The following is a 26332-nucleotide window of genomic DNA, read 5'->3' on the forward strand; positions in this document are numbered from 1 at the left end:
ATAAACTTTTCAATTAGTTGACTTGATTAATTAATTAAACGAATAAAGGAACACTGACAGTCTCTATGACATAACAGGCGGAGTGGAATGACTATAGGCTGGTGATCTTCAGGGATTCAAGATGGCGTTCAGGAGAGGAGTCTGGCCGCTCTGTTAGAGAATGCTGTAAAAATGCACCGAGTCCCTTTGAAAACCAGAACACATCACGTTGAAACGTGTCCTCTGATTATTCTGAAATGCCCGGTGGAGCACGAGCCGAGATCTGATCTCTTCCTCGCGCCCCCTTCTCCTCCGTCAGACGACCACTGAACAAAAGAATGTGTAGCGCGCGCCGTGTTTTAAATGATCACTTCGATGTTGTGGGTGCAAACTATTTTCACCGTGGCCCAGCTATAGCCCTCCACCCGACACCGACACAACGACCTGTTCATGTGTCGAGCCGTTTCCTCGGTACCGGTGTGTGAGGGACGGTGTATCAGGTCTTTGAGATGTTGGCAACTTTCCTAGCAGCGAGTTGCCCCGGCTGCAGGCAGCCTTTCACGCACTTGTTTATACACTAGTTTCCCTCTTTAGAGCCCTGGAATAAAAACGCACTGATTCTCTTCGAACCCATAGAAATGCACCAACACGCACTGTCATTTACGAGCAACTTTCATTCACTCACATTTAATTTATAAAAGGTTTAACAGTAAATAATCTGGAGCACGTCACATCGAGTCGCCTGCCCGACTGTGTTAGTTGGCAAACTCCAACGGTGGATTAAAAACGAAAATGATGTTATGCACGCGTCAAACGGCGCGTTTTCATTGGAATATTGATTCGGCTTTAACGTGCATGATGTGATTTGGGTACCGGTTCCGTTGTTTTGGGTCAATTTCGCACGAATTCTGCAAAATCCATCTCCTCGCGCGCTGCTTCGGGTGGGTTTTCAAGGAATAAAAGTTTATCGGTCAGCGAATTCTCCTCGGAACCTGGTATGTCCATGAAGCCTGAAGTGTCTGCTTTTAACCAACACGGTTCGACGGAACCGTGTGTGACCCATCTTCATAAATTTAGCGCTAGTTCGAGGAAGAAGAAACACAAACCGACCCGCGCGAGTTTCATGGAGCCTGCTCGATCAGCTGCTGGCAGTTGGTGTTCTCAATCACGTCCGCGCCGAGGCTTGATATTGTCTATGGGCGCACCGGCAGAATAATATACACTTACACAGCGCGTATCGCAGGAGTTCTCGTACTGTTGAGGATCTCGCTAATTTAGGGGATTATAGAGGAATAGTCTGCAGTGATATTTACACTAATCTTTCGTATTTGACAAATTCCAGAATTTTTTTTGGAGGACTTCAGACTTTTGAACACTGAGACAGCTTTCCTGAAACGAACTCAACCAAACACCGACATGGCAGAGACAGCAGCCGCCCCGGCACAGAAAGCCAAAAAGGCGAAAGCCCCCAAAAAGGCTGCGTCGCATCCCAAATACTCCGAGATGATCAAAGCTGCGATATTGGCCGACAAGAGTCGTGGCGGAGCCTCCCGGCAGTCCATCGCCAAGTACATTAAGAACCACTACAAAGTGGGTGACAACGCGGACTCTCAGATCAAACTGGCCCTGAAGAGGCTAGTGGGGACCGGACTTCTTCGGCAGACCAAGGGCATCGGTGCCTCCGGCTCTTTCAAACTGGCCAAAGCAGAGGACACCAAGAAACCAGCTGCCAAGCCCAAAGCGGTCACAAAAGCCAAGAAGCCAGTCAAAGCTGCGGCCAAACCCAAGAAAGCTCCGAAGCCCAAGAAGGTGGCAAAGTCCCCCGCAAAGGCGAAGAAGAGCAAACCTGCTGAAAAGAAAGTGAAGAAAGCTGAGAAGAAAAAAGCGCCAGCGAAGCCCAAAAAAGTGGCGAAGAAGACCAAGGTGGCCAAGCCAGCTAAGGCGAGTAAGCCCAAAAAAGTGAAAACGGCGAAACCCAAAGCGAAGACAGCAGCAAAGAAAAGCGGAAAGAAGAAGTGAACTCAAATTACTAATGAGACTCATTGACGGACATTTGACAAAACACACCGTGTAAATAGACTTTTTGAGGAGGTTTTGGTATCTGTAATTATTTTTGTATGGTCTTGTGCGGACTTAAACTACGACCTTTTTACCGTTTCTTCTCCACCACTTTTGCACTATGTTGTGATAATTAGATCCAGAAAAAGCGAGGATCTTGAATTGGAATATGTTAATGGCAACACTACTGCCCTAAATATTTATTTTATTTTATCCTCTTTCTGTATCACTTGTAGCGCTAATCTGTCACTTGTAGCGGTAATTGACCTGACAGCTGTTTTTGTTAAGAATGCTGACATGCCACAGACAAAAAAGTGAATCATTCGACGAGGATATTTAAAAACGATGGGTGTGTTACTTTAATCTGTTAGAGTGAAATGTTTAAATACGCTCGTGACACTTGACTGAGACTTCTCTCTGGAAGGACAGCTGTTGTATATTCAAGTTCTACCATCATGTTTATCTGTTGTCATGTCCAGTTATTACACATAATAACGCCTTTATACTGTACAATAATAAAATATCAACTTTCCTGTCTTCTCTAAACTTGTATTTTATTGTTTTTATTTAGGCTAAATTGTCACGAAGGTGAATATACTATGTACGTGTGTGTGTGTGTGTGTGTGTGTGTGTGTGTGTGGGGGTTACTGGCTATATGGGCGGGTCTGTCACTATGGAGCAGGCACCGTGGAACGCGTGTAAAAGCGCAGCTTCAGGTTTCTACCTAAATCCTGCGCATGTGTGTAACTAGGATATGCGATAGAGAGAGAGCATGCATGAGATGATAGGATGAAATGCTTTTCTAGGTGCAAAACGAAGGTGGTAGTGACCAACACTGGCCCTCTTCCCCTCAAGCCTTGCGGTCACACAGTCGATGTGCTCTTGCGACAGGGTCATTCTGGTTCTGCTGCGCAAAGATGCACTCCTTAAAAAACAAAAGACTTCCATGCAAAAATACCTATATTAAGGAGCGTATTGTGATGTGTTCACCATATATATGTTTAAGTATACTGATAGCCTCTCATCATATTAAATTGGTTATTAAAATTAGCAGGCCGAAATGAGCGTATTGGAGAAGCTCCGCCCAGCTAGACTACTATACACATTCCGAAACGTGTCCGCCCTTAGGACGCTCATGCGCACGGCTCTCCGCCCTTCTATTTTTTCTCCTTTGAAAAGTAGCCAGGAGGCCTAACGTCACCTTTACTGTTTGATGCAAACACTTCAAACTAATCTCATGCCCATATAGAGGTCTCCGCTTTGGATCGGCCCTGATCCGACCTGTCGCAGAGTAGTCTATAACAATGTGTAAACTATCCAGGTGAACTTTTGAACTATTGATTAAGATGAGACCAGTTACACAATACACAGTGTCGAAATGTTCAGTCTCCCGACTTTAGCCTTGTTACAGAGAAATTGACAATACTCACCTTTGAACTATTTAAGTTAGAAAAATATTATTCTGAGGCCTGGGTATGAAAGTCTGGTTTTATAAGCAAGCCATTGATAATAGTGACAATAGAATTAATGACTGAAGTTCTAGTCTACCCTCTATTCTTGGCTTGAACTGAAAAAACAAAAACACCAGACCTCAGGCCTATCTGAATGATCTGTCCTGTGTAAGACCTTCATTTTCAATTCAACTGATTCTTCAGATCTTGGTCTTTTAGAAGGTTACCGGAAAAGGAATAGAAATATTCCCTCAAAAATGCCAAATGGGCTACAAGAAGTGTATTGTATGAAGTGTAAGAAGTGTATGTATTTTTATTGTAAAGTGTGGGGCGGGCCCCACTAGTGCGGAATAGAGACATGACAGGTGGGAGGAGGAAATGTGTCTTTTTTGTGGATAATCTTGATTAATGCCTTTCTTTTTTGACAATGAAGATCATACATTCAAAACGAAATAGCCGCAAACAAACATAGGAGTCATAAACAGGCCTATAAAAAAGTAAACCAACATCAGATCCAGGGGACGAGACAAATGTAACGAGGAACCACAATGCAAACATTTTAATGTTATCATTCAGTGATGGAGTAAGGCGGGGCATGAAAATTCCCCACCTCCAGAGTGGGGAATGGCGGAAAAAGTTAAGGAATGTAAGAAATGTAGCTTGAAAAAGTTATAGATGAAAAATAGATAGATCTTATAGATGTTTCTTTAACTTTCTTCCATAAATGCAATGTACACCGTGCATCTGTACAGCACATTATGCAGTATCCCTGGCTGAAGTACATTTACTGTCTTTGGTGAAACAAAAATGCTGAAACAATAGAGTTTCTTAAATTGCGCTGAAGAGAGGATGCATGTATGAAAGAGAAGGAGATAGAAAAAGACAGAGAGAGAAAGAGATGTGTAAGCCAACTACACACATGCAGAATATTGCTGGAAGAGGCCCCTGGCTTTCCTTGTTGTTCTAATTGTTCAGATTTGCTCATTGTTGTTGCCATGGTCAAAGCACAGCACCATATGGGGTCTCTGATCACATGACACTCACACTCACAGGTTTCCCACCAGAGCAAAGATCATTACAGAGGTGCAAGTCTTGCACAATTTGACATTTTTTATTTCCTTCTTTCTTTTCTTTCCTCTCTTCTGTTTAATTTTTGTGAATCAGTCCCAGAGCTTTCGATGCAAGTGAGTCATCTTAGTGAGTGAAACATGAATCCCTTCAGAGAAATTCCTATGACGTGTACATGGGAGATTCCTCGGTCATCAAAATGCCATAGAATATGAATAATACATCTTCTCATGAATTACATAAGACCACTATTCGTTTAAAATACCTCTTCCTGTTTTTTTTTTTTTTTTCATAGTTTCACAAACAGGCCAACGCCAAATTCTCTATTGGATTGTATTGGGTACACAAGAGGATTCACATTGTTCTCTCTAAACCATTTTGGTGTAGTTTTCACTGTCTGCTTCGGGTCAGTGTCTTTCTGGAAAGTAAATCTCCCAAGTCGTAATTCTCTAGCAGACTGGAACAGATTGTCCCCCATGATTTCCATATATTTTGCTGAATTATTTTTACCCTTTAACTTTACAAGCGTTCCAGGGCCTGCTGTCGAGAAGCATCCCCACAGCATGGTGCTGCCACCACCATGCTTTAAATTAGGGATGGTGCAATTGTGGTGATGTGCAGTGATCGGTATCGCCAAACATAGCATCTAGTCGGATGCCCAAAAAGCTCCATTTTGGTCTCATCAAACCAAAGAACCTTCTGCCATTTGACCTTAAAGTCTCCCACATGTCTTTTAGTGAAGATTTGAAGGCGCTGTCAGGGATTTCACAGGAAGTTGTGGTTGTTTTTGTTTATGTTTACATTCATTAGCAGACACCTTTGTGCAAAAAAACATACATTGTATTTTGTACGGAATGCAACTAGCGGTCATGATGAGATGATTGCTGAATGTGACAAACAATGTTATGGGTTTGAAATCGCGTAAAATCCCTGACTGCACCTTTAATATGAACTCCGCCATTCACCCATATATGTACCTTTGACTGGTGAAGAACTTGGGCAATGGCCGCTGTATGCACAGGTTCTCCCATCTCAGCTGCTGAAGCTTTTAACTACTTCAGAATTGTCACAGGTGCCCCCACCAGTATTCTTCTTGAACGGTCACTCAATTTATGGTGATGGCCTGCTCTAGGCAGATTTACACATACATTTACATATTCCTCACATTCCTTAATGATGGATTTCACTGAACTCCTGGGGATGTTCCATCCTCTTATTTATGCTTTTCAATAACCTCTTCTCTGAGTTTAGAGTGTTCTTTTGTCTTCATGGTGGAATTGTAGCCAGGAATATGGATTAATCAGTGACTGGACCTTCCACACGCAGGTCTTTATATTACTATACTATACACATTCACTGCACTCAGGCGACCTCCATTTCACTAATTGTGAGACTACCATCACTAGGTCTGTCACTTTATGGAGAGGGGGGTCGGGGGCAGGGGCACTGAATTGTGAGTAAGTGAAAGACAGAGAGAGAGAGAGAGAGAGAGTAAGTGAGAGAGAGAGAAATACTTATAAGCAACTAATAAATAGAAGTTATCCATACAACCTCCAGTGTAATGACAGAGGTCATCACCTTTTTGCAATATTCTTGTGTGGTCAGCGCAGGCCTCTCCAGACTGCAGTGTTACTGCAATCAGCATCTGGGCCTCTCTGTATTCATTATGTCATTAACAGTTCTGAGGGAGCCCTGGGGTGGCTGATTGGTAAGTAGAAAATTGTCCTCCAGGCCACTCAGGACATGGCCATGGAGTCAGTTCACTGGTCACTCTGGTCAGTCTTCCTCCAGAAAAACATGGGGAATGTGGCATTGGGACACATCCCATTACTGCCCTAAATTGAGTTTCTGTTTTTCAGTGAACTTGCACCACATGAATGGCTGGAGTGAAATGGCTGTTTTATAGCCCACAATAACAAAAAATACAAAGCTGTTTTGATCTGATGATGAGACATGTCTATAACAAAACAGATTGGCAGCTATGGCTTATAATTTACAACTCAAGTTTCAAAAGCTTGAATAGCATTTGATTCAGGACAACACAACAGTATTTCAAAATGCCAACTGATCGCAGGAAGCAAAGCAAAGCATGGTGTGACAAAGCATGTTTTTTTGTCATAATCCCCTTAAAATATTTTTTTGTTTAATTTATTACACATGAAGATAATTAAGCCAAGCCCCCATATGATAACATTAATGCTATAAATATGTAGGCTAAATCATAACCTAGGGAAAAGGATAGCCTTTCATAATATCTAAGGAAAATGATAGCCTTTCGTAATATGGAAAGTTCACTACTATTGCAGTGAATTGGAGTATAAGAGGACATTTGATAAAATGAGGTGACAGTTCTAACCTGTTTTCTCATGATTAATCAAAAACATAGCTTTATAGAACTGAACACATTTCCAAGTTAACTAACCTAAACCTCTCCATAACAGACATGTCTGCAGTACGACCAACTAGAATACACATTAAACTTTTCATCTCATAAGTATAAACAAACTTTTTAGACATTCGTTGTCTCCTCGTTTGACAGAAGATCAGTGGATGAGATCATATTGACAATGAAGCAGTCACGCTCCATATAAAATCTGCATCAATATAGCAATGTGAAAGTCTGTTCTTCGTCATGAGTCATAACCTTTTGTAACAACGGGATCCGTTTGTAAAGTCGTTATGAATTAAATGATTATAATCTATTAAAAATCGAAATAAAAAATCGAATCGAAATTTAATTTTACTCTCTATACAGTGCGCCAGCGCCTTTGTGCGCAACAGCGAAGTATTAAGTTACTGTGTGTCGTCCTCTTGCGTTCAGAAACATACGCTACATCTCATTGTCCGCATGTAACCAACCTGCGACCTCTAAATCCACTAAACTTGTTTACTCCAGTCTTGGTGGTTCTCCTGAAAAAAAAGTTTTGTCAAGTCTTTGTCACAGACTTAGTTTTAAAATAAATTAAAAACATGTAAAGATAGACTAATTGTAGGAGATAGGATGATTGTAAAATGGAATAGTGCATGGTTGTAACAATATTTAGCACAATGCAGTTGTGTATAACAAGAGGTTTGAAACAAGTTAATTAAAACTGTCTTTAATTTCTGAAACTAATACCAAATCACACGCAATCTCAGGATGCAGACAGCATGACCTAGCAAAATTGTTTTGGCACCAACATATTGACCTCACATTTCTCTTCAGTATTCAGTGTGTGTTCTGTCATCTAAAAAACCTAATGGATTTATTTGTTCTAATGCAACAGGAATTATTATTATACACATGCCAGCACATCACTAAAAATCAGGGTCAAAGGTTAAAGCAATATAGTTTGATACTGTTACCATAGTCACTAGTACTTAGGGACAGCATTAGACCATATGTGATGCAGATCTCTCTAGGAAGTAGAGTGACAATCCAAGGTCATCCTGCAGATGTTCTCTCCCTAATCTCAGCATCAAGGCATTAGTGCTCCGTTGGTCACAGATCAATAGGCGTAAAGCACGGCTCCTTAACAGGGATTACAGTCTGGACAGATTACAGCTCTGCAGAGATACAGCAAAGACACTATAGACTGGCCTCTAGCTGTCCTTCTGGACCTAGAACTACAGACTTCAAGATGGTCAGTAGAGTCTACAGGAATTAAATAAAGATGGCAATCAAAAGTTAATAGTGTATTTTCTATTTACACCATGAACATAATACCGGTAAGTGTTTTTCAGGGCAGTATGTAACTGAAAACAAGATGACCCTTGACCCATAGAAGCCAATCTGGTGCTGAGGTAGTTTAGAAGTCAGGTTAGGGGTCAGTTTAGGAGGTAATCAGGTTCAGGCATTTCACTACGGTGACTGAACTCATCAGATTGGACTTTTAGTGAAGGCTTTAACTGGATCGATCAGACACACATGTTCAATTCATGATCAAGAGAAAAGCAAACACAAGAAATTCCTCCTTTTCAGGGGCAGGATTAGTGTCCACTGGCTTGTAAAGCACTAATCAATAAATACGCTTATGCTGTATGGAGTAAATTAAAGGCTCATATTGATTTGGCAAATACGCCTATTAACCTAGCTTCATTGATAACATTTTAACTTTCAAGGCACAATGCTGATGTGAGGGTGCGCACACACACACACACTAGGGTTGTAGCGGTGTGATATTTTCGTGGTATAATTGTCTCTAAATTATCATGGTTTCACTGTATATCGTAATGTGTGTGTAAGTCAGAGATGACAGATTTAGCCAGGAACTGGGATGGCCATAAATGATGAGAGAATTATTGTATATTGTATGTATACCGCTACAAGCCTACCACAAACAAACACACACACACAGACAGACAAACAATAAACATATGTACATATCCAGTATTGTGGTTTATTTGGTCTCCATAACGTTTGACCTTTGTGTGAAATGGTGATATTGAATCCGGTCCCCATCTACAAGTCAAAAAGATTCAGCGACTGTCCATTTTGCTGATGCAGGCAAAAAGAAAAGCATATACACACACATGCTCAAACACACTCTCAGTCTCTCTCTCACACACACACTTCTAATCTCATATTCCAGTCGAAGATATGTTGATGAGCTCAGTCTTCTGTTTTGGCAAAGGCATTGTCCGGTCCGGAGGCCAAGGGTCAGGTTGGAGGTCAAAAGTTTGTTTTGTTGGTGGTGGCCAACACTGTGTGTGTGTGTGTGTGTGTGTGTGTGTGTGTGTGTGTGTGTGCGTGTGTATGTATGTGCACATACATGTTTGTGTTTGAGAGGAAGTACGGAAGTCGAAAATGCCCGTCCCGTCCATGCTGTAGGTACTCATCACAATGGTAACCATGGCTACCTGAACTACAGCAACAATAGCGCTTGGTTTAGCCTCATTTCAGCGCAGTAAGGCAGAGAGAGAGAGAGGGGGGCAGAGAGAGGAAGAGAAAGAGCGAGAGAACAATGATGTGGAAAAGGAGAGAGAGAGGAGAGAGGGAAAGATAAGAATGGGAAGCAATATCAATGAAAGAGAGATGAGCCAGAGAGAGGGGGAAGGATGGAGTGACCAAGGAAGAGGAGAGAGGGAGAGAGAGAGGGAAGAGGAGAGGAGAGAGCGTGTGTTATTTGGAGCGGTTCAGGGCTCTGTAGAGGGCGAACCCGAGCACGGTAACCATGGCAGTGCCCAGTGCCACCCGCAACCAGAAGGAGGTGCTGCTCATCTCCGAACCGTTCAGGTGCCTGTGGACACACACACGCACGCACACACACACACACACACACACAGAGGGGAAGAAAGCGGGTCAGACTGGGCCTGGAGGTTGCTGGGAGCGTGTCTGTGTGTGCGGCTTTGATGTGAATCTAATACATCGTTTCTAATATTAGAACGTGTGGAGTGGACGCCCGTCCCACCAAGTCTGACTAGACTGTCTACTGTTCCACCACAGACAGCAGAGGGCGCTAGAGGCAATACATTCCACACACACACACACACACAACTACAGCCCATATGTGATCAGGACCCTACACTTCACTGGGGAACAGACAGCTGCAGAAACACTTAAATACAAAAGCAGGGCCATGGATCTCCTCTGGACATCCCCCGACAAGAGTCAAAAATAAACAACAGGCCTCACATCGCTCAAACTGGTCTTTGGTGTTGGCCAACTTAAGAGGACTAGAGGAAGGTGAAATAACTCCACGAAATTGTTTCGCTGCTCACAATTATTGAATTAGTATTAACAAGGCTCTGTGAAAATTCTAGGGCTTTAAACGGTAAATACCACAAAGACACATTTCTTGATGGTGAACTGATCTTCTGAAATGGAGAGCTCTGAAATATGTCCAGTGATGCTGGGAATGACTGCTGAACTAGAGCCTGGCAAAATAAACGAGCGCTAGGGGAACATGGGAAATCTGACTGGCTTATTGGCGACAGTAAGAAATACAAAAATGCTTCAGAAGTAGAAACTCCTTGCAGATCTGATGATGAATGGGGTACCAACCAGCCAGGGGCTTGCAATTTAAGACAGGATGAAATCCTTGGTCAGAAGGACATTTTAACAGATGTCTCAAATTTATGTCATCTCAAACATGTGGTGAATTTTAATCAACAGGGACTTTTTTTCTGGAGCACTGGAGATTTTTGTTGGCAATATGTTAGAGCTTCAAAATGTTTTTTTTTTTTTTAAATTCAGCATGAATCCAATAACCATATCAAAACCCAAAGCCCTTCAAGACCTTTAGCAGAGAAGGTTGAAGCAGAGCAGTCAGTCTTTGCCTTCAGTGTGTTCATGGGTATTTAGATAATTGTGTGTTTGTGTACATGTATGTGTGCATACATATGGGTACATGGCAGCCCAGGCCAGCTTTGAACATATGCATATATCGCTACATGTGCAAGTATAATGTATGGATATATTGCTGCATATCATTTGTTTACATAAGTGTGTGCGTGTGTGTGTATAGTAGATGTGCGGGTCAAGGTTTGTGTGTGTGTGTGCAGTATGTCTAAAGGTGTGTATGGCATGTGTAAGGCATGTGCGTGTGTGTGGGTACATACGGGTACATGGCGGCCCAGGTGATCTTGGAGTAGATGCGTGTGTCCGGGTGCAGCCGGGTGAAGGGCATGGGTGGGGGCAGGCGGTGCTTGTAGCAGAACTCAGCCGGCGTCATGCCGTACTGCTGTGCCACCTCCGCCTCGTCCACTTTACTGCTGACCAGCACGCACGGCACACCGCTGTCCATGTAGTGCTGCTGCAGAGGGAGGGGGAGAGAAAGGGAGTCAGAGTCCTGTCACACACACACAGAGACACACACACATACACACACTTCCCATGTAGAGCTGCTGTAGAGAAAGAGAAGGATTGAACATGCAGACACACCACGCTGTTCATCACAGTACAATTATAGAGAGGGAGAGGAGGCACACACACACACACACACACACACACACACACGGAGAGAGTCAACCAGGGCCTCAGTGTGTGTGTGAGAGCAAGACAGAGAGTGAGTGAGTGAGTGAGTGAGTGTGTGTGTCTGAGAGTGTGAGAGAGACAGACAGAGAGAGTGAATAAGTGTGTGAGTGAGAGAGTACCTTGTAGATGCTGGCACAGTAGCTGAAGGACTGAGGATCTGTGGTGTCATACATAAGGCAAGCAACATCACAGCCCGCATCCGCTGCTTTCAGGAACTCCGTCTCAACGTCCACCTCAAACAGCTGATAACACACACACACACACACACACACACACACATTAGTAGACAGTAAATAATATATGACACTGTGCAATAATAACCCTGATTGTGCTAAAAATACTACATGTATATCACATTACGCAACAGCAAGCTCAGCTGGAGTAAGGGAATCATTTAAGTGACGTCTCCTGTGACTGATCTGTTGCTTGATGGCATCTAATGACCACTTGCTATAAATACTGCAGGATGACCTAACAGTTACAAGGACCTGGCTATTTACACCCCTCCCACTCAATTACACTGCATTCTGTTGAGAACGAGAGAGAGAAAGAAAGAAATGAAAAAAGAAAGAAAGAGAAAGAGAGAGAGAGAGAGAGAGAGAGAGAGAGCAGTACTCACAATGAGGTGTTTCTCCTGATTGTTAACCTGAACAGAGTTGATGGCGTAGGGAGAGACGGCAGCTGAGGAGACGTCTGCTCTCTGTGGATGCAAATATACACCATCCTCACCATGATTACCAGCAATCACCACTCCATTCATACAGGTAGTACACATCTCTTTAGTTCACAATAATAATAATAACCATCATCACGTATCACATATCAGCAAGGCATGCGGACAAATAGAAATAGAAGATGGTGGATGTCTTTGAAATGTGTGCTTACGCATACGCACTGCTGTCTGGTCTGGCATGGCCATATTGCAGCATGTGCTGTGTCTCCACTGTGTGTCCTGTTTAGCCTGGTCGTTAATGCTGCGTTCTATTATTTGGCCTCTCAAGTCGTTTTCCAAACTGTTTTCACCAGTTCAAAGTTCAAACTGGCAAAAGAAGTGCCCAGGGAATGCCCTCTGAAATTCTCCTGAAACTAGTCAGCTCGGACAATTCAGAGTACTACGAGTTTGAATTTCCAAGATGGCTGCGCCCGTTAACAGTAAATGTGAGCCTTGTATGCTGTTTATTAGCAGTTGTGTTGGATTTGTCTCACATTAAATCAGTCGCAGAAACAATAGTGTCCAACCTCTATTTGTCACTATGACGCTAGAATGTTTGTTTGGGTAAAACACTGTGTAATGCGTCGTTACAAATTGGCTAGTAACAACTGCTAACAATAGCCAATTGCTAATTGGTTGACAAATAGAACGGAAACAGCTCGTATTTTTAACACTGACATGACGTCACTGACGAGCTCCGAGTTCGCTAGGAGACAAATAGAGCACAGCATAAGGACCCACTGACAGGCTAATAAATACATAAACCTCGAAATATAAAACTCAGTATGTTTCTGTAAGCCAGGAAAATTGGCCAGGTCGAAATATAAAACTCTATATATGTTTCTGTAAGCTGGGAAAAAGTCCCAGGTCAAGAGTTGCTACAGTAACGGCTGCTCACCGTGAGATTCCGGCCAAGGAAGGCCTGCAGGAAGTTGGTCTTTCCTGTCCCCCGTGGACCAATCACCTTACAGAGGAACACCGAACGCTGCGTCTGCCCTTTCTCCAGGTCCAGGGCCTTCTCTCTGCTCACTGTGCGCGTGCGCGCGCACACACACACACATACACACACAGTCTTGATAAGCAGGTGTAATATAAAACATGTGTGCTATTAACCTCTGACTCTCACACAAAAGCAATATAGAGTGATAAAGTGATACAATTTGGTAAGCACTTCCTTGGTAAGGCAGTGACTCTTCTATTCCAACATTAGACATATTATCAAACTTTTGAATTGGATTTATTTAGACTTAGTATTGCAATATCATGTGATTTACAATACTCAAGATATGCCGTGACTTGAGCTACACATAATAATAAGGGTGTCAATTAAAGATGGCTGACATCCTAAGTAGTGTGTTTCATATATAGCTGGGAATTATTACGGGGAATATAAATGTGACACTGGAGAACAGGAAGTAGTATCACCTGACTCTCACACAAAAGCAATATAGAGTGATAAAGTGATACAATTTGGTAAGCACTTCCTTGGTAAGGCAGTGACTCTTCTATTCCAACATTAGACATATTATCAAACTTTTGAATTGGATTTATTTAGACTTAGTATTGCAATATCATGTGATTTACAATACTCAAGATATGCCGTACTTGAGCTACACATAATAATAAGGGTGTCAATTAAAGATGGCTGACATCCTAAGTAGTGTGTTTCATATATAGCTGGGAATTATTACGGGGGAATATAAATGTGACACTGGAGAACAGGAAGTAGTATCACCCACCTGTGATTGCTGTAGTCTGGGAGTCCTGCTCTGTGAGAATGGGGTAACCAAGGTAACCCAGATACTCCATACACCGCTGGACATCCACATAGGCCCACAGCCTGCAGAACAAACAAACAAAACACCAAAAATAAAACAGTCTTAGATAAGTAGCTTAACTGCAACCAATTATATTTGAACTGCCTGAAAAGTAACCAATAGGGCCTGAGCACTATACCAAAAACCTCATTGTTCTTTGCAACTATTTTTATATCTTGGTTTACATCTCTCTCTCTCTCTCTCTCTCTCTCTCTCTCTCACACACTCACACACACACACACACACACGTCCTTACATCCACTGGCAGAGGAAGCCCTGTAGTGGGACGTAGTTGTTGTCATTGGTCTTGACTGACGAGTAGGCCTCGTTGCCCCAGGGCATGTAGGGAAAGACACTAAAGAGATTCTTCAGCTCGGCCGGAGAGAGGGCACAGTCCCTGTCCTACACGGAGAGAGAGAGAGAGAGATGTATATTATTGGGAGAGGAAACACACTGCTCATGCCTAGCTGCAGATTATAGTATATCACTACTGCTGAAGCTATTACTGTCCTTTTAATACCATTTATCATTTATCCTTTTAATATTATTATAATAGGAATTATTATTCCTTTCGTTATTTCATTTTATCTCTATATGAACATTACTGTAACGTTGATCATTCAACATGTTATATGTTTTGGCAACAATGACTTTACTCATTCACCACCATTTGATTTGACAGACAGAAATACCAGAGTTCAGACCTGACCTGACCAATTACAAATGGTCAATTATGTAGTAAGCCCTGAAGCCACACACACACACACACACACACACACACACTTCTATTTCAGGGTGTCAGAGGTTTGACAGTGGACGTGATGACCTGCCACTAATCTATGCCTGGTCCTGCTGAGCTGCTTATGGAACAATAGATCATTCCCTTCTAGCAGTGTGGATTTGTTGTGTGTGTGTGTGTGTGTGTGTGTTTTCTGTCTGTGTGTGTGTGTGTGTGTGTGTGTGTGTGTGTGTGTGTGTGTGCCTGTGTGCTATGTTTTGAAGTGTGATGAAGTGTGCATGTGTAGTTGTGTGAGGGAGAGTGCTGGTGCTAGGGCTCACCTCATCATACTTGTGCATACTTGTGCATGTGTAGTGTGGTGTGAGGGAGAGTGCTGGTGCTAGGGCTCACCTCATCATACTTGTCGAAGACCTTCTGCAGGAACTGGTGGCCCAGGTGATTGAGCTCTGTAGAGCAGCCTAGTTGCACTCTCAGTCTGCACACACAATCAACACTCACAATCAACACTCACACTCAACACACACAATCAACACACAATCAAAAGCTACAATTTGGAATCAACTGAATCAATTTATAGTTCAGATCACAAGTATTGCTTGACAAAATTTCACTCAAGTGAAAGTAGACTCAAAGTTCTTCTTTTATTCATTTATTTATTGATTTATTTAATTGTGAGTCTTTGTATGGTTATACATAATCTTTTTACTGGGAAGCACCTTGGGTCAACTGCTGTTGTTTGTTAAGTGTGCTATAGAAATAAAAATGACTGGACTTCTACTGGTCTCGAATTATATTGTATGTTGCCGTGGTCACGGTGTATGTCTGTTTACTTTCATTTTGCGGTGAGATGTAACAAAACTAGCTGATGTTTTATTTGACAACCTGTCGTTGGTGCTGGACTATGAAAGCCTACAGCTCTGCCACATCTGTGAGCGACAATTTGTTTTTGTAGAGCAACACCTGTTGCCTGAACTAAAAATGCGCTTTTAGGCTGCAATACATGGGCTTTTAGGATGCTCTTGTACCGGTTTATACACGCACACACACTCACTGTGGGTAGAGGTAGTCGTCTGTAAGCTCGAGTGTGTCATCGTAGCCAAAGCGACGCAGGATGGTCCAGGTGGTCTCGTGGCGGCCTCTCTGGATGAAGAGTGTGTTTAGGAACAGGAAGCCTGCACAGGAATGAACACACACACACACACAGATGATATATTTTTTTCGATAGATACAATACACATTATTGTTGTTCTTTCGTGGGGACATTTCCCATTATACTATTGAATTACTACAAAACGAGCCCACAAAAACTGTGGGTAACAGGCTGTTATTGTTGTTGTAATGTTATTGTTATGTGTGTGTGTGTGTATTTCTGTATGCCTGACCATTGAGTGTGAGGCCGTTGTCCAAAACCCCATCGCTGGTGTTTTTCCAGACGACTGTTTTCACGTCCTCAAGTGCCTGAGGAGCTAGAGGATTCCCAAAGCATGATTTCTACACACACACACAAACACACACACACACACACACACACACACGTCAGAAACAGAAAGGCAAATGCACACACAAACAAAACCCACAAAATATGCAAATCACACACAACTTTGTGGGAAACACACACAGACAATATCAAAAGAAAGACAAACACAGAGGCACAAATGTGGCAACACTCAAACAACCAAATTAGCAGCTACCATCCGTGGTTTTCTATTGCCACAAATAACAGCACTGCTTCTTTTCAACATTAATTCCCAACATCCACTAGATGGCAGCCACGTGCATGTCATCTCCTCTACACGTAAGCATGGTATGCCTTTGAGAGCCTCTGCTTATGTACTGGATCTCAAGAGTGGTTTGATATATAATTATATGAATATTAAGAATTATTCCTGTTGCTATGGTAACTTTGACCTCTTGATCCTCTGACCTGGAAGGTGTTGAGTTCTGTGTCACTCAGGAGCCGGTCGTTGTCCTGATCCGAGATGCTGAAAATCCGACTCAGGGCGCGAACACACAGCGCCTTCAGCTGTCGCACACACACACACACACACACAATAAAGGATGATTAACATCTTATATTTTAATATGATAAATACATTGCATGAAAAAAAGGGAACAAACATTGAGATAGCTCTCTCGTTCTCTCTCTTATACACACATTATAAGGACTTCATGATCTCTTTCATTTTAGAAATACAATTAATTCCACAAACAACAAACCCATGCACTCCAAATACACAACAAACTGAACAATTCTAAGAGAAAGATTTATTTAAACTTTGATCAAACTCCTCAACATTTAAATCTCATGGCACTGGCACTCAACACACACGCTGTCCGTGTTAACAAGTTCAAACATTCATACTGCCTGCACATGCATCAGGTGTGTCACCTTAACAATGGAATCTCATCTTAAAACAGCTACACACACGCACGTACGTGGACAAACAAACACACACACCTGTTTGTCCTCTGGATCATAGAGTGGAGCGGTTGGGTGCAGAACAGCTTTCTGGGCGTAGTAGAACAGCTCGGAGATGTTCTTCAGGTTCTTTGCAGAGCACTACAGACACACACACACACACACACACACACACACACCAAGACACACACCAACACATGTGATATTTACAGTAGTGAAATATCAGGTCATTAATGAGTAGCTCCAAGAGCTGAGCAGGAATCTCTGACCTCCACGCACGTCTCTATCTCTGAGAACTGATTCATGATTGGCAGGATGGTTTCCATGGAGCTGCCCGAGCGCAGGTCAGACTTGTTCCCCACGAGGATTATGGGAACTCTGGGTAAAGGTGACGGGGGTGGGGTGAAAAAAAGAAGGGTTGATTACCCAGACAAGCAAATTACAGGCTTCATCGAAACATGTAAGGGTGATTTGCTACGGTAAGTGCAGAGGGACAAAATCAGACGCCTACTTTTTCCCTTTTTCTGCTCCCCCGTTCACCAGTGGAATCCATTTGGTTCTGATCTGAAAGGAGACACGAGGAGAGGATTTCATTCACCAGAGGGGACAGAGACACTGGGAGAGAGACAGACAGGGAGAGATAGAAGAAGACAGGGAGAGGGAGGGAGAGAGAGACAGAGAAGAAGACAGGGAGAGGGAGGGAGGGAGAGAGGAGAGAGACAGAAGAAGACAGGGAGAGGGAGGGAGGGAGAGAGAGAGAAATGACAGGGAGAGGGAGGGAGGGAGAGAGAGAGAGAAAGACAGGGAGAGGGAGGGAGGGAGAGAGAGATGCCAGGTGGTGATAGAGATGCTCCGGCACACAATAGCCTTTTGTGGTCATGATAGCGCCTGACTTGTTCATTCAAACTAAGTCAATTTAATGTGTGTTTGTGTGTGTGTGTGGTTGTGTGTGAGAATAAGACAGTGTGTGTGTGTATGTGTGTGTGTGTGGGGTGGGGTGAAAGGGTGAAAACAACAGAAAGAAAGAAAGAAAGAAAGAAAGAAGGAAAGAAAAGAGAAAGAAAGAGAGTAAGAAAAAAAAACAGAGAGAGAGAGAAAGTAATGCATAAGGAGAAGAAATCAGAGGCAGGAGCTACCTTGTCAATGGTTTCCTCTTGCGTAACATCATACACCACACACACAACGTTGGCCTGGAGACAAAACAAAATACATCACCACCACTATCACCATCATCATCATCATCACCACCATCATCATCACCACTACCACCATCATAACCCCCAACACTCCCCTCCAGCTCATAGTCACAGATAAGAGAGCAGGGGAATCACTGCACAACTCTGCACTGACCACAACACACAACAGACAAGAATAGATTTGTTTACACAGCAACAGCTTCTGTAAACACACATAAATAAACCTGAGAGCTGATAGCACACACACAGACACACGCACATACAGACAGATAGACACGCACAGACACACACAAACACACAGACACAGGTACACACAAAGACACACACACACACACACATACACAGGTACATGTACATACACACAACAGGTACACACACACACAAACACACACATAGAGGGTATCTCACCTTAACAATCTCTTCTCTCAGTACCTCGTCAGTCTGTTCAGTCTCTGTTGACCAGACAAAAATAAACAGCACATAAGCTCACATCACCCTCTACCAGTCTCTGAGGAACAGTGTGTGTGTGTGTGTGTGTACTCACAGGCTGACATTCGACAGCATATCGATAGCAATAAAGACACAGTGGAAAATCCTTCAGTGCTTCATATAGGGGGGATTAATAGTTTGGGGGTGTGTGGGTGGGGGTGGGGGGGTCAGTTTTACAAACCGAACATAAGGTTGGCCCAGTTTGAGTGTTCAGGATTAAGAACAAAGTTCTTGATGTTAAGCATTTTCCTTATTAGAGGCGTGAATGAGAGAACGACCTTTAACATAGTCCTTAGGCTACTTACATGATTTCAGATTTGATTTTCTGATAGGAGTATGTGTTTTTGACAACACATGTCATGATACATTTGGTAATTTGTGATTGCTGTTTTGATGAACCATCTTTCACGTAATGAATGCGCCCCCTAGAAAGTGAAAGTAGGCCTACTGTGCGCTGTGTCTCTAGCTGTCTGAGCACGTCCGCACATATAACGTTCCTCAAATGGAGAACACATGTTCCCTCGCTTGTGTTCGCAAAATTCCTGACAGTTCCTGATCGCTAAACTTTTGCTTTCATTTCCTGTTGGTTAGCAGTTGGTGTAAAAGCACAATAACTAATCTGACTTCAGCGGTGACAAATCCTGCTGAGTGAGAGATAGAGGGAAGCACCCGCGTGTCTCTGCATGGGGCTACGCTCAATTCAAGTCAAAAGTTGGTCCGTCCGGTCAGTAGTCCTGCATTCACTCCGCTCCATTATTAGATTAACGTTATCAGACAGCGCAGGAATTTCTCGCATTATGATTGACAGACTTGTGGGACTTGAATAAATGATGTGCAATACCCGCACTGATATTTAGGCCCTGCCTGCAGTGTCAGTGAACAGGCTCAAACACACACAGGTACATAAGCTGAGATCCCTGTGTGTGTGTTTATTTGGGAAAAGAATTCTAAACACCGCAAGTCCCAGTGAATGCTGAATGCACAATCAGTGACCAGCTCAGACAGTGAAGTGATCTCTTGAGCTCCCACTTGAACTCTTTTTGTTTGGCCATGAACACCTGCTGCAATAATGTCCCAGACTCATTCCAACAGACCAATTTGTGTTGAAATGAAGTCTTACGTCAACTGCCCATTCAAATTGTGATCCTAAGCTCCCAGGGTTCTAGCCATTAGCACAAGGCCAGTACAGAAATATGAAATTGTGATTCACAATCCAATGTTGACTCAAACTGTGGCCGTCATTATTTTTCAAACATCAGGGACTCTAGTCTCAAGCACCATGCCATCATGGAAACTTTGAGTCAAACTGAGATTTGCAATTCAACCTATTCTTGGGTCAACAGCCAGCATGCACTGGCATAGCACACAAGCACTGACTCAAACTGTGGTAATGGCGTGTTGTCAGGACTGCTACGCCAGCAGTCTGGTTTAATGCCCAGCAGGTTCTTTTGAAGAGAAAAGAAAGTGCAGTACCTGGACCTGACCACAACCCTGGGGTCTATACTGTACACACAGGCCGCCACAGAGCCAAGTTTGTTGGCGTCATGGTTGGCACTCATACCTGACCGCAGGGCAACACTCCATCACAGCGTACCTACCTGAGTAATCCACTATGTGAGTGGGCACCTTCTCAGGTGTGACGTCTGCAGGTATAGTGATCTCCTCCGCACGTAAGGGCACCTGTGAGGAAAGGCACAGAGACATGATATTAAGCTTGCCAGTGTTGCCACATTACATATAATTTTATTATCTAAAAACCTGAACAGTGGATTTCAATTTAAAACCTGAGGTTTACACAGTCACCATCACTTAAATGAAACCTGATAACACAGTGGATTCAGTCACTGGATAAACTGCAAAGCAGATGTGAAAAAAGTCCACTGGACTGCACTATAGGCTTTTATGGGCAAAACACACTTCAAATCGCCAAATGCAAGTGATTAACATCAGAATCGATCAACATCAACTTTTGAGACCCTAGGCACTAGTTCAGGCCCACTGTGTGTCTGAGCAGTGAATATGTTTAGGGATAAGCGTGGGACTCCACTCCTGCGGAGGAATGTGGAGGTAGTGGGTTAAAAATGTCCGGACAGGCGGGCAGTCCTCGGCTCACATGCTCCTCAGCAGTAACCAATTACCACTGACCTGAACACAGCGGCCAACAGTGTCAGTGGATCATTGGCCGTTCTTTCATGTTACAAATCAAGAGTCTGCAGTGCACTTCTGCAAGTTACCTGGCTGCCACAAACATAGACATGCTAGCAAGTTTTTCGTTAAATGTGTGTGTAAAAGTGATTCATGAAAGCCCAAAATAACAACAGTCAAAAGACAAATAAAACTGGAGATGCTATTGTAACGTAAATGATTGAAGAAATTAGAACATTTCTTTCTGCAACTGACAGAGGTGGTGTACATTAACTGAAACAATCTTGAGACATGGAGCGAGTAACAGACGGTAGCATCCATGGGTTTAGGGCCCAGCAGAGTCATGTGTACTTGAGTTTTGATTAAAATGAAATGTGCCAAATTAGAAATTCCCAGCTAAATAGTCTACCATTATTTTGGCATTGCATCATGTCATGTGCTTCACATGAAGCTGTTGGGACGGAAAACATTCAGTTGCAGAGGCCAACATGAGGGGCAGTGTGGGGGTAACCAAGCAACAGTAGAGCTGTCACTCACCTGTTCAGGAAACTCCTCCCCCACCAGGGTCATGATGAGAGAAGTCTTCCCCACCTTGGCTGTTTGGAGTCAGCGTCAAAGGATGGAGTGAGAGAGAGATCATGGAGAAATAGAGGGGCAGGGGATAAGGAAGAGAGTGTGTGAGAGGGACTGCTGAGGAAAATGTTGCAAAACTGGCTCACAGTACACAGCTCCTGCACTTCAGTTTAAGGTAACACCTGATACTGGCCAGGCAAAACAGTAAATATGCTGGCAGGCAGACATACTGGCACGGACACACTATCTGGTTTTCCCTGTGAATTACCTGTATATTATCTTAGCAACAGTAGTGCACTTTGATAGCTGCCATGACAACCAGTTCCCTAGTGCAATTCCCAAACACTATCTCGGTGCTAAGTATAACAGGCAAATTTTGTGGTGGGAAAGCAGTTTCTAGCTGTGCTGACAGTACTGCCGTCAAATTTTCAGGTACCACTGAAGTATCCCATTTCCATGAAAAGGGGAATTTTAGATACAAGCTTAATATCTCCCAAGTTATAGAGTAGAGACCAGAGCCAACACCCGGTCGTTAACTAGCTTGTTATGGGATTGTTGCACTACTATGCGACCATGCTGCAAGTCACGTCTACAGGGCCCTGCCCTGAGTTAACATTTTAGTGCCAATTAACACGAGTGACGTTAGTTTCCAGCTGAATTAAATTTCAAAGCGCTTACAACACAACTAGCTTCACACGTCTGTTTACATTATGTCAATTCGAGGGGGCACACTTCAGTGATCTTTACTTCAACCTGTGAATGTTTATCAGAGCTAGTGGGAACTTTGGCAGGGTGTCAAGTTGTCGGAATGGGCTAGCTTGTGTTACAGTAGATCTGCGGCCAAATACAGAATGTGGCAATAGTGACAATCATTACATCGATGGTTTGAATGGGCAAACAGAGTACATGTTAGAATGGTTTTCTACGATAGCTTGGTCAAAAACAACCATTAATCTCATAACTGTTAATGCTAGAGGCTGGTTGAAGTTGCATGAGATTAGGACAAGCTATTTAGCTAGCACACATATTAGCTAGTTAGCGTTAAACCTTGACCACTGCATGCAGGGATTTATCACCAAGTGACGTGTTGACAGTTTTCTCATTTAAGTTTGCTGACTACACAACACGAACTACTAAGCCGTGTTTATTTATTCAGAAAACTACATCTACTAACAATTTGGAAAGGAGTTTATGTCCATGACGAGTGACACTGACTATTACTGCTCGACTCCAGTGTGCAAAATCAACTTGTCTTATGACGGTCATGTTTTTCTGCTCCAGTTAGCTAGGATAAAGTTATTGATACAGCGTTATCCTAGTTAGGCTACATTAGACGGGCTACAAGATGCTGGTTAGCCCACAAGCTAATCCATTGAACCTAGCCTGCTTGCTTCAGGGCTGATCCCGAAAGAAAATATAGGCTACTTACGTTCTCCCAGAAGGAGTATCCTAACATCGCGTTTCATGTCTCCGTCCCCTTTCAGACGGTTTGCTAATTAGAAACACCTTACTTTTTAACTTTTACTGTGTTGCTATGTAACCTTACTTGGAAATTTCTGACAGCGGTTGACCCATTTCAGTTTACAAGGAGAAACGAACTAACGTTACTATTGGTACTTCCGGTTCGAGCCAAAAAATGTTGCGCCCTCTTCCGCTGTCTGGTGTTTTTTATTCAACCAAAATACATTCCCTAATTATACCCAAGATGTAATTTCACCAGTATATCACCTAATCACAGTTCATTTAGTAGATTTAAGTCAATTCCAATCTTTGGAAATCAAATCATATGCCAAAAGATAAGAAAAATACTGTGCATTGGTAACTAAATCAATTAATTAACTTATAACATGCTCTATTTATTATAATCACAAAATTAGATACAAATGAAAAAACATTTATTAACTAGAAACAAATGTAAAAAACACATTTGCTAACAGTTTTGTACAAATACATGTCTTTCAGACAAGATTTAAGATGTATAAAACACTAAGAAAAACATTCACATTGATTGACAGTACAATTCCAAAAATTCCTACATATAAAAATGCATGACCATATATGGACATAACACAAGGCACATGAACAATCAGGCTCTGGGTATCAACAAAAGAAAAAAAAGGTATATTAACAGCTATAACTTTCAGTAAACAGACCTAGAAAATCACAAATAGAATGCACTTAAATATTATGTTGAATGCTTGTAGTGCCTGTATTTAGGTGCCATCTTTGGAGATATCCACATGTTGAACTTAGTAAACATTCCTGAAGTTAATCCTGTTATGTGGGCTGTTGCATAGGTGTGTATGCTTGTTTGCCTGTGCACACAAATTAACCCATTGAGTGCATTTAGGCTCTGTGTGCACGTGTGTGTTTGTGTGAGTGTGTGTATGTACTTGTCTCTCTGAGACTGTGTCTCTGTGTGTCCAGGATATCTGGCATACAAATCTGCCCTTCTAAAAGATTGTGTGTGTGTGTGTGTGTGTGTGTGTGTTAAAGGCTATGAGAGCTCCAGAGCAGTATCTCATTGTGAGCACAGGTAAGCAGCTGTTTTCCTGAAGGGGAGAAGCAGCAGAGCTGGACGGAGTCGCCATGAGGGGTGAAGTCCTGAAAACGACCCGAGGAGCTGTGGAGCAACTTCACCACGCGGTCTGTTGCCACACACACACACACACACACACACACACACACACACACACACACACACACACACACACACACACACACACACACACAATGAAAACATTCATTAGAGTCTGATTTGGCAAGAGTGACTGATAATAGCCAGTGAGTCCAATAAGCCAATAAGGGCAGTTACACCTCAGCAATGAGGTTGCGCAATGTTGACACAGGCATGTATGTGCTGACAATGCTCATTGCTGTTATGGACATATCCCTCAGCGCAATCTCAATTACTCAAATCACACCATTTGAAATAGTATCTGTTGTGTGAATTGTATTAATTATATAACACTACTTTGTAGGAATCTGCTTTCATTTTGATTCATTTTAAAGAGGGGATGTTTGTGAATGATTGAAAAAAGGGGAAATTAAATTGATGAAGATTCCATTTATAAAAGCAGTAAAAGTGTAAATACACGGAGCCCCTAAAGGGGACATGAGCAAAAAAAAATCTAAAGTTTAGTTTCATATGCGCACGCAAAACTAGCGAAGTAGTTTTGGCAACAGAGCCGTCTCCTTCCTGAATTCAACACCCTTTGGGTCTAGTTCTCCTAGAATTAAACAAACATCCTCTCACACAAAAGTTTTGCATGCTCACACGAAAACGTTTTGCATGAGCACCTGAAACGCTCATGTGTACATGTAACACTTTCATGTCTTATTATATTATTATATATATGTTATATTATATATATATATATATATATATATATATATATATATATATATTTTATATGTTTATATTTGCAATGCATGCAACAGAGTGTGTACTCACGCTTTGAGCCAACAGCAAGTAGTCGTTCCTTAGAGCAGAGACTTAAGGAAAGTGCCCAATCTGACAAAGAAATGGTTCTCAGGACCTGCAAAGAGGGGAGAGAGCGAGAGATTAAGACAGAGAGAGAGAGGGTGGTTTGATGTCAATCAGTATAACTCTACCAAAGGCTACAAAATTCCCTATGTTTAATAAATACCAGTTGTGTGCCATATTGATATTAGTTACGGAATTCTAGAGTAACTCGGACCTGTTTTTTGTTCAGGCAGTAGAAGGTGAGCTCTTTTGTCACTCCATAGCCAGTGTAAACTATGACCCCTCGCTCACAAGGACTGAAGGCAGCCAGGCTTGGTGGCAAGACATCCCCATACTGATTGGATAAAACACAGCATGACCTTACAATAATGGCAATCATGATTGGCACAGTAAATGTGACACAGTAACAGCAATCAGGATGCTGGAAGGCTGGAGATGGAGGGGTTAGTTTACCTCGGGGGCAGCAGGGGCGGGAAAACTCAGCCAATCAAGAAGCTCACATTTGTCCTTCTTCCAATCAGCTGCCCAGACACTGACACGCCTATCAGCACTGACTGCTAACCACAGCTCATCGCCCTGAAGCCCAAACTCTTTATACTGGAAACAAATGAAGAATTATTAACACACACACACAAAAGAGCATACTTGCACAATGATTAACAAATCATGCCATAAAACTATCAAAAATGAATGTTGAGAATGTACACCTACAAACTACAACACAATGGGCATTAACACACACACACACACACCAACCTGTTTATTGACACTTTGCATAGCGGTAATGGGAGCCCCTTTGTGATCACTAATGATGCGTAGTGTTGCCCCAGTAACCGGACTGATGACAGCAATCACACCGTCTCGTCCTGCCGACAACAGCACCAGACCTGAAAACACAACCAAAGATCACACACACAATCCTTGTTCCTCTAGGCCAGTGGTTCTCAACCTTTTTTTAGTGATGTACCCCCTGTGAAATATTTTTTCAGCCAAGTACCCCCTAACCAGCGCAAAGCATTTTTAGAAAAAAAGACTTAAAACAGAGCGCTGTGACATCAGTGTCTAATTTATTAAACTTTGGAACCACGGCTCCATCCATAAACTTCAACCACGACTCCATCGTTTGAGTTTTGACAGTGATTGACAGGTGATGGCGGGTGGCATGTGACAGGTTGGGTCGAACCATCCTGGTATGTGGGGGACTCTGGGTTTTTAGGATAATGAAATTGAATAGCCTACTGAAA

The 26332-nt window shown here is 42.6% G+C and overlaps 3 protein-coding genes across 4 annotated transcripts in view; 1 reads left to right on the top strand and 2 right to left on the bottom strand.

Moving 5' to 3' along the window:
• Positions 1-1198: 1198 nt before the first annotated feature.
• On the top strand, positions 1199-2583 carry LOC125287590 (histone H1.0). The gene has a single exon (XM_048233505.1). It carries the CDS (start codon positions 1396-1398, stop codon positions 1996-1998), a length of 603 nt encoding a protein of 200 aa, XP_048089462.1. The 5' UTR covers positions 1199-1395; the 3' UTR covers positions 1999-2583.
• A 6332-nt stretch (positions 2584-8915) lies between these two features.
• rhot2 (ras homolog family member T2) lies at positions 8916-23229 on the bottom strand. 2 transcript variants are annotated; one of them, XM_048233507.1, is made up of 19 exons: positions 23031-23229; positions 21566-21624; positions 20482-20563; positions 18803-18846; positions 18335-18388; positions 17710-17762; positions 17468-17576; positions 17238-17339; positions 16704-16802; positions 16162-16270; positions 15831-15951; positions 15170-15254; positions 14297-14442; positions 13963-14063; positions 13122-13252; positions 12131-12211; positions 11631-11753; positions 11097-11287; positions 8916-9775 (listed from the first exon to the last, which is right to left on the bottom strand). In XM_048233507.1, exons 1-19 carry the CDS (start codon positions 23065-23067, stop codon positions 9658-9660), a joined length of 1845 nt encoding a protein of 614 aa, XP_048089464.1. In that variant the 5' UTR covers positions 23068-23229; the 3' UTR covers positions 8916-9657. The 2 variants fall into 2 exon arrangements, with proteins under 2 accessions (XP_048089464.1, XP_048089463.1); XM_048233506.1 differs by having other exon boundaries at positions 11097-11290; positions 23031-23227.
• Positions 23230-23287: 58 nt separating this feature from the next.
• Positions 23288-26332, bottom strand: part of wdr90 (WD repeat domain 90) — a 34844-nt gene continuing 31799 nt past the window's right edge. The window contains exons 37-41 of the mRNA XM_048234002.1: positions 25845-25975; positions 25542-25685; positions 25303-25422; positions 25056-25140; positions 23288-24249 (exon numbers count right to left, since the gene is read on the bottom strand). Coding sequence (XP_048089959.1) covers positions 24092-24249; positions 25056-25140; positions 25303-25422; positions 25542-25685; positions 25845-25975 — 638 coding nt within the window. The 3' untranslated portion in view covers positions 23288-24091. The remainder of the gene's footprint in view (positions 24250-25055; positions 25141-25302; positions 25423-25541; positions 25686-25844; positions 25976-26332) is intronic.

The sequence above is a fragment of the Alosa alosa genome, chromosome 22 (assembly GCF_017589495.1).
Source record: "Alosa alosa isolate M-15738 ecotype Scorff River chromosome 22, AALO_Geno_1.1, whole genome shotgun sequence".
Classification (NCBI taxonomy): domain Eukaryota; kingdom Metazoa; phylum Chordata; class Actinopteri; order Clupeiformes; family Clupeidae; genus Alosa; species Alosa alosa.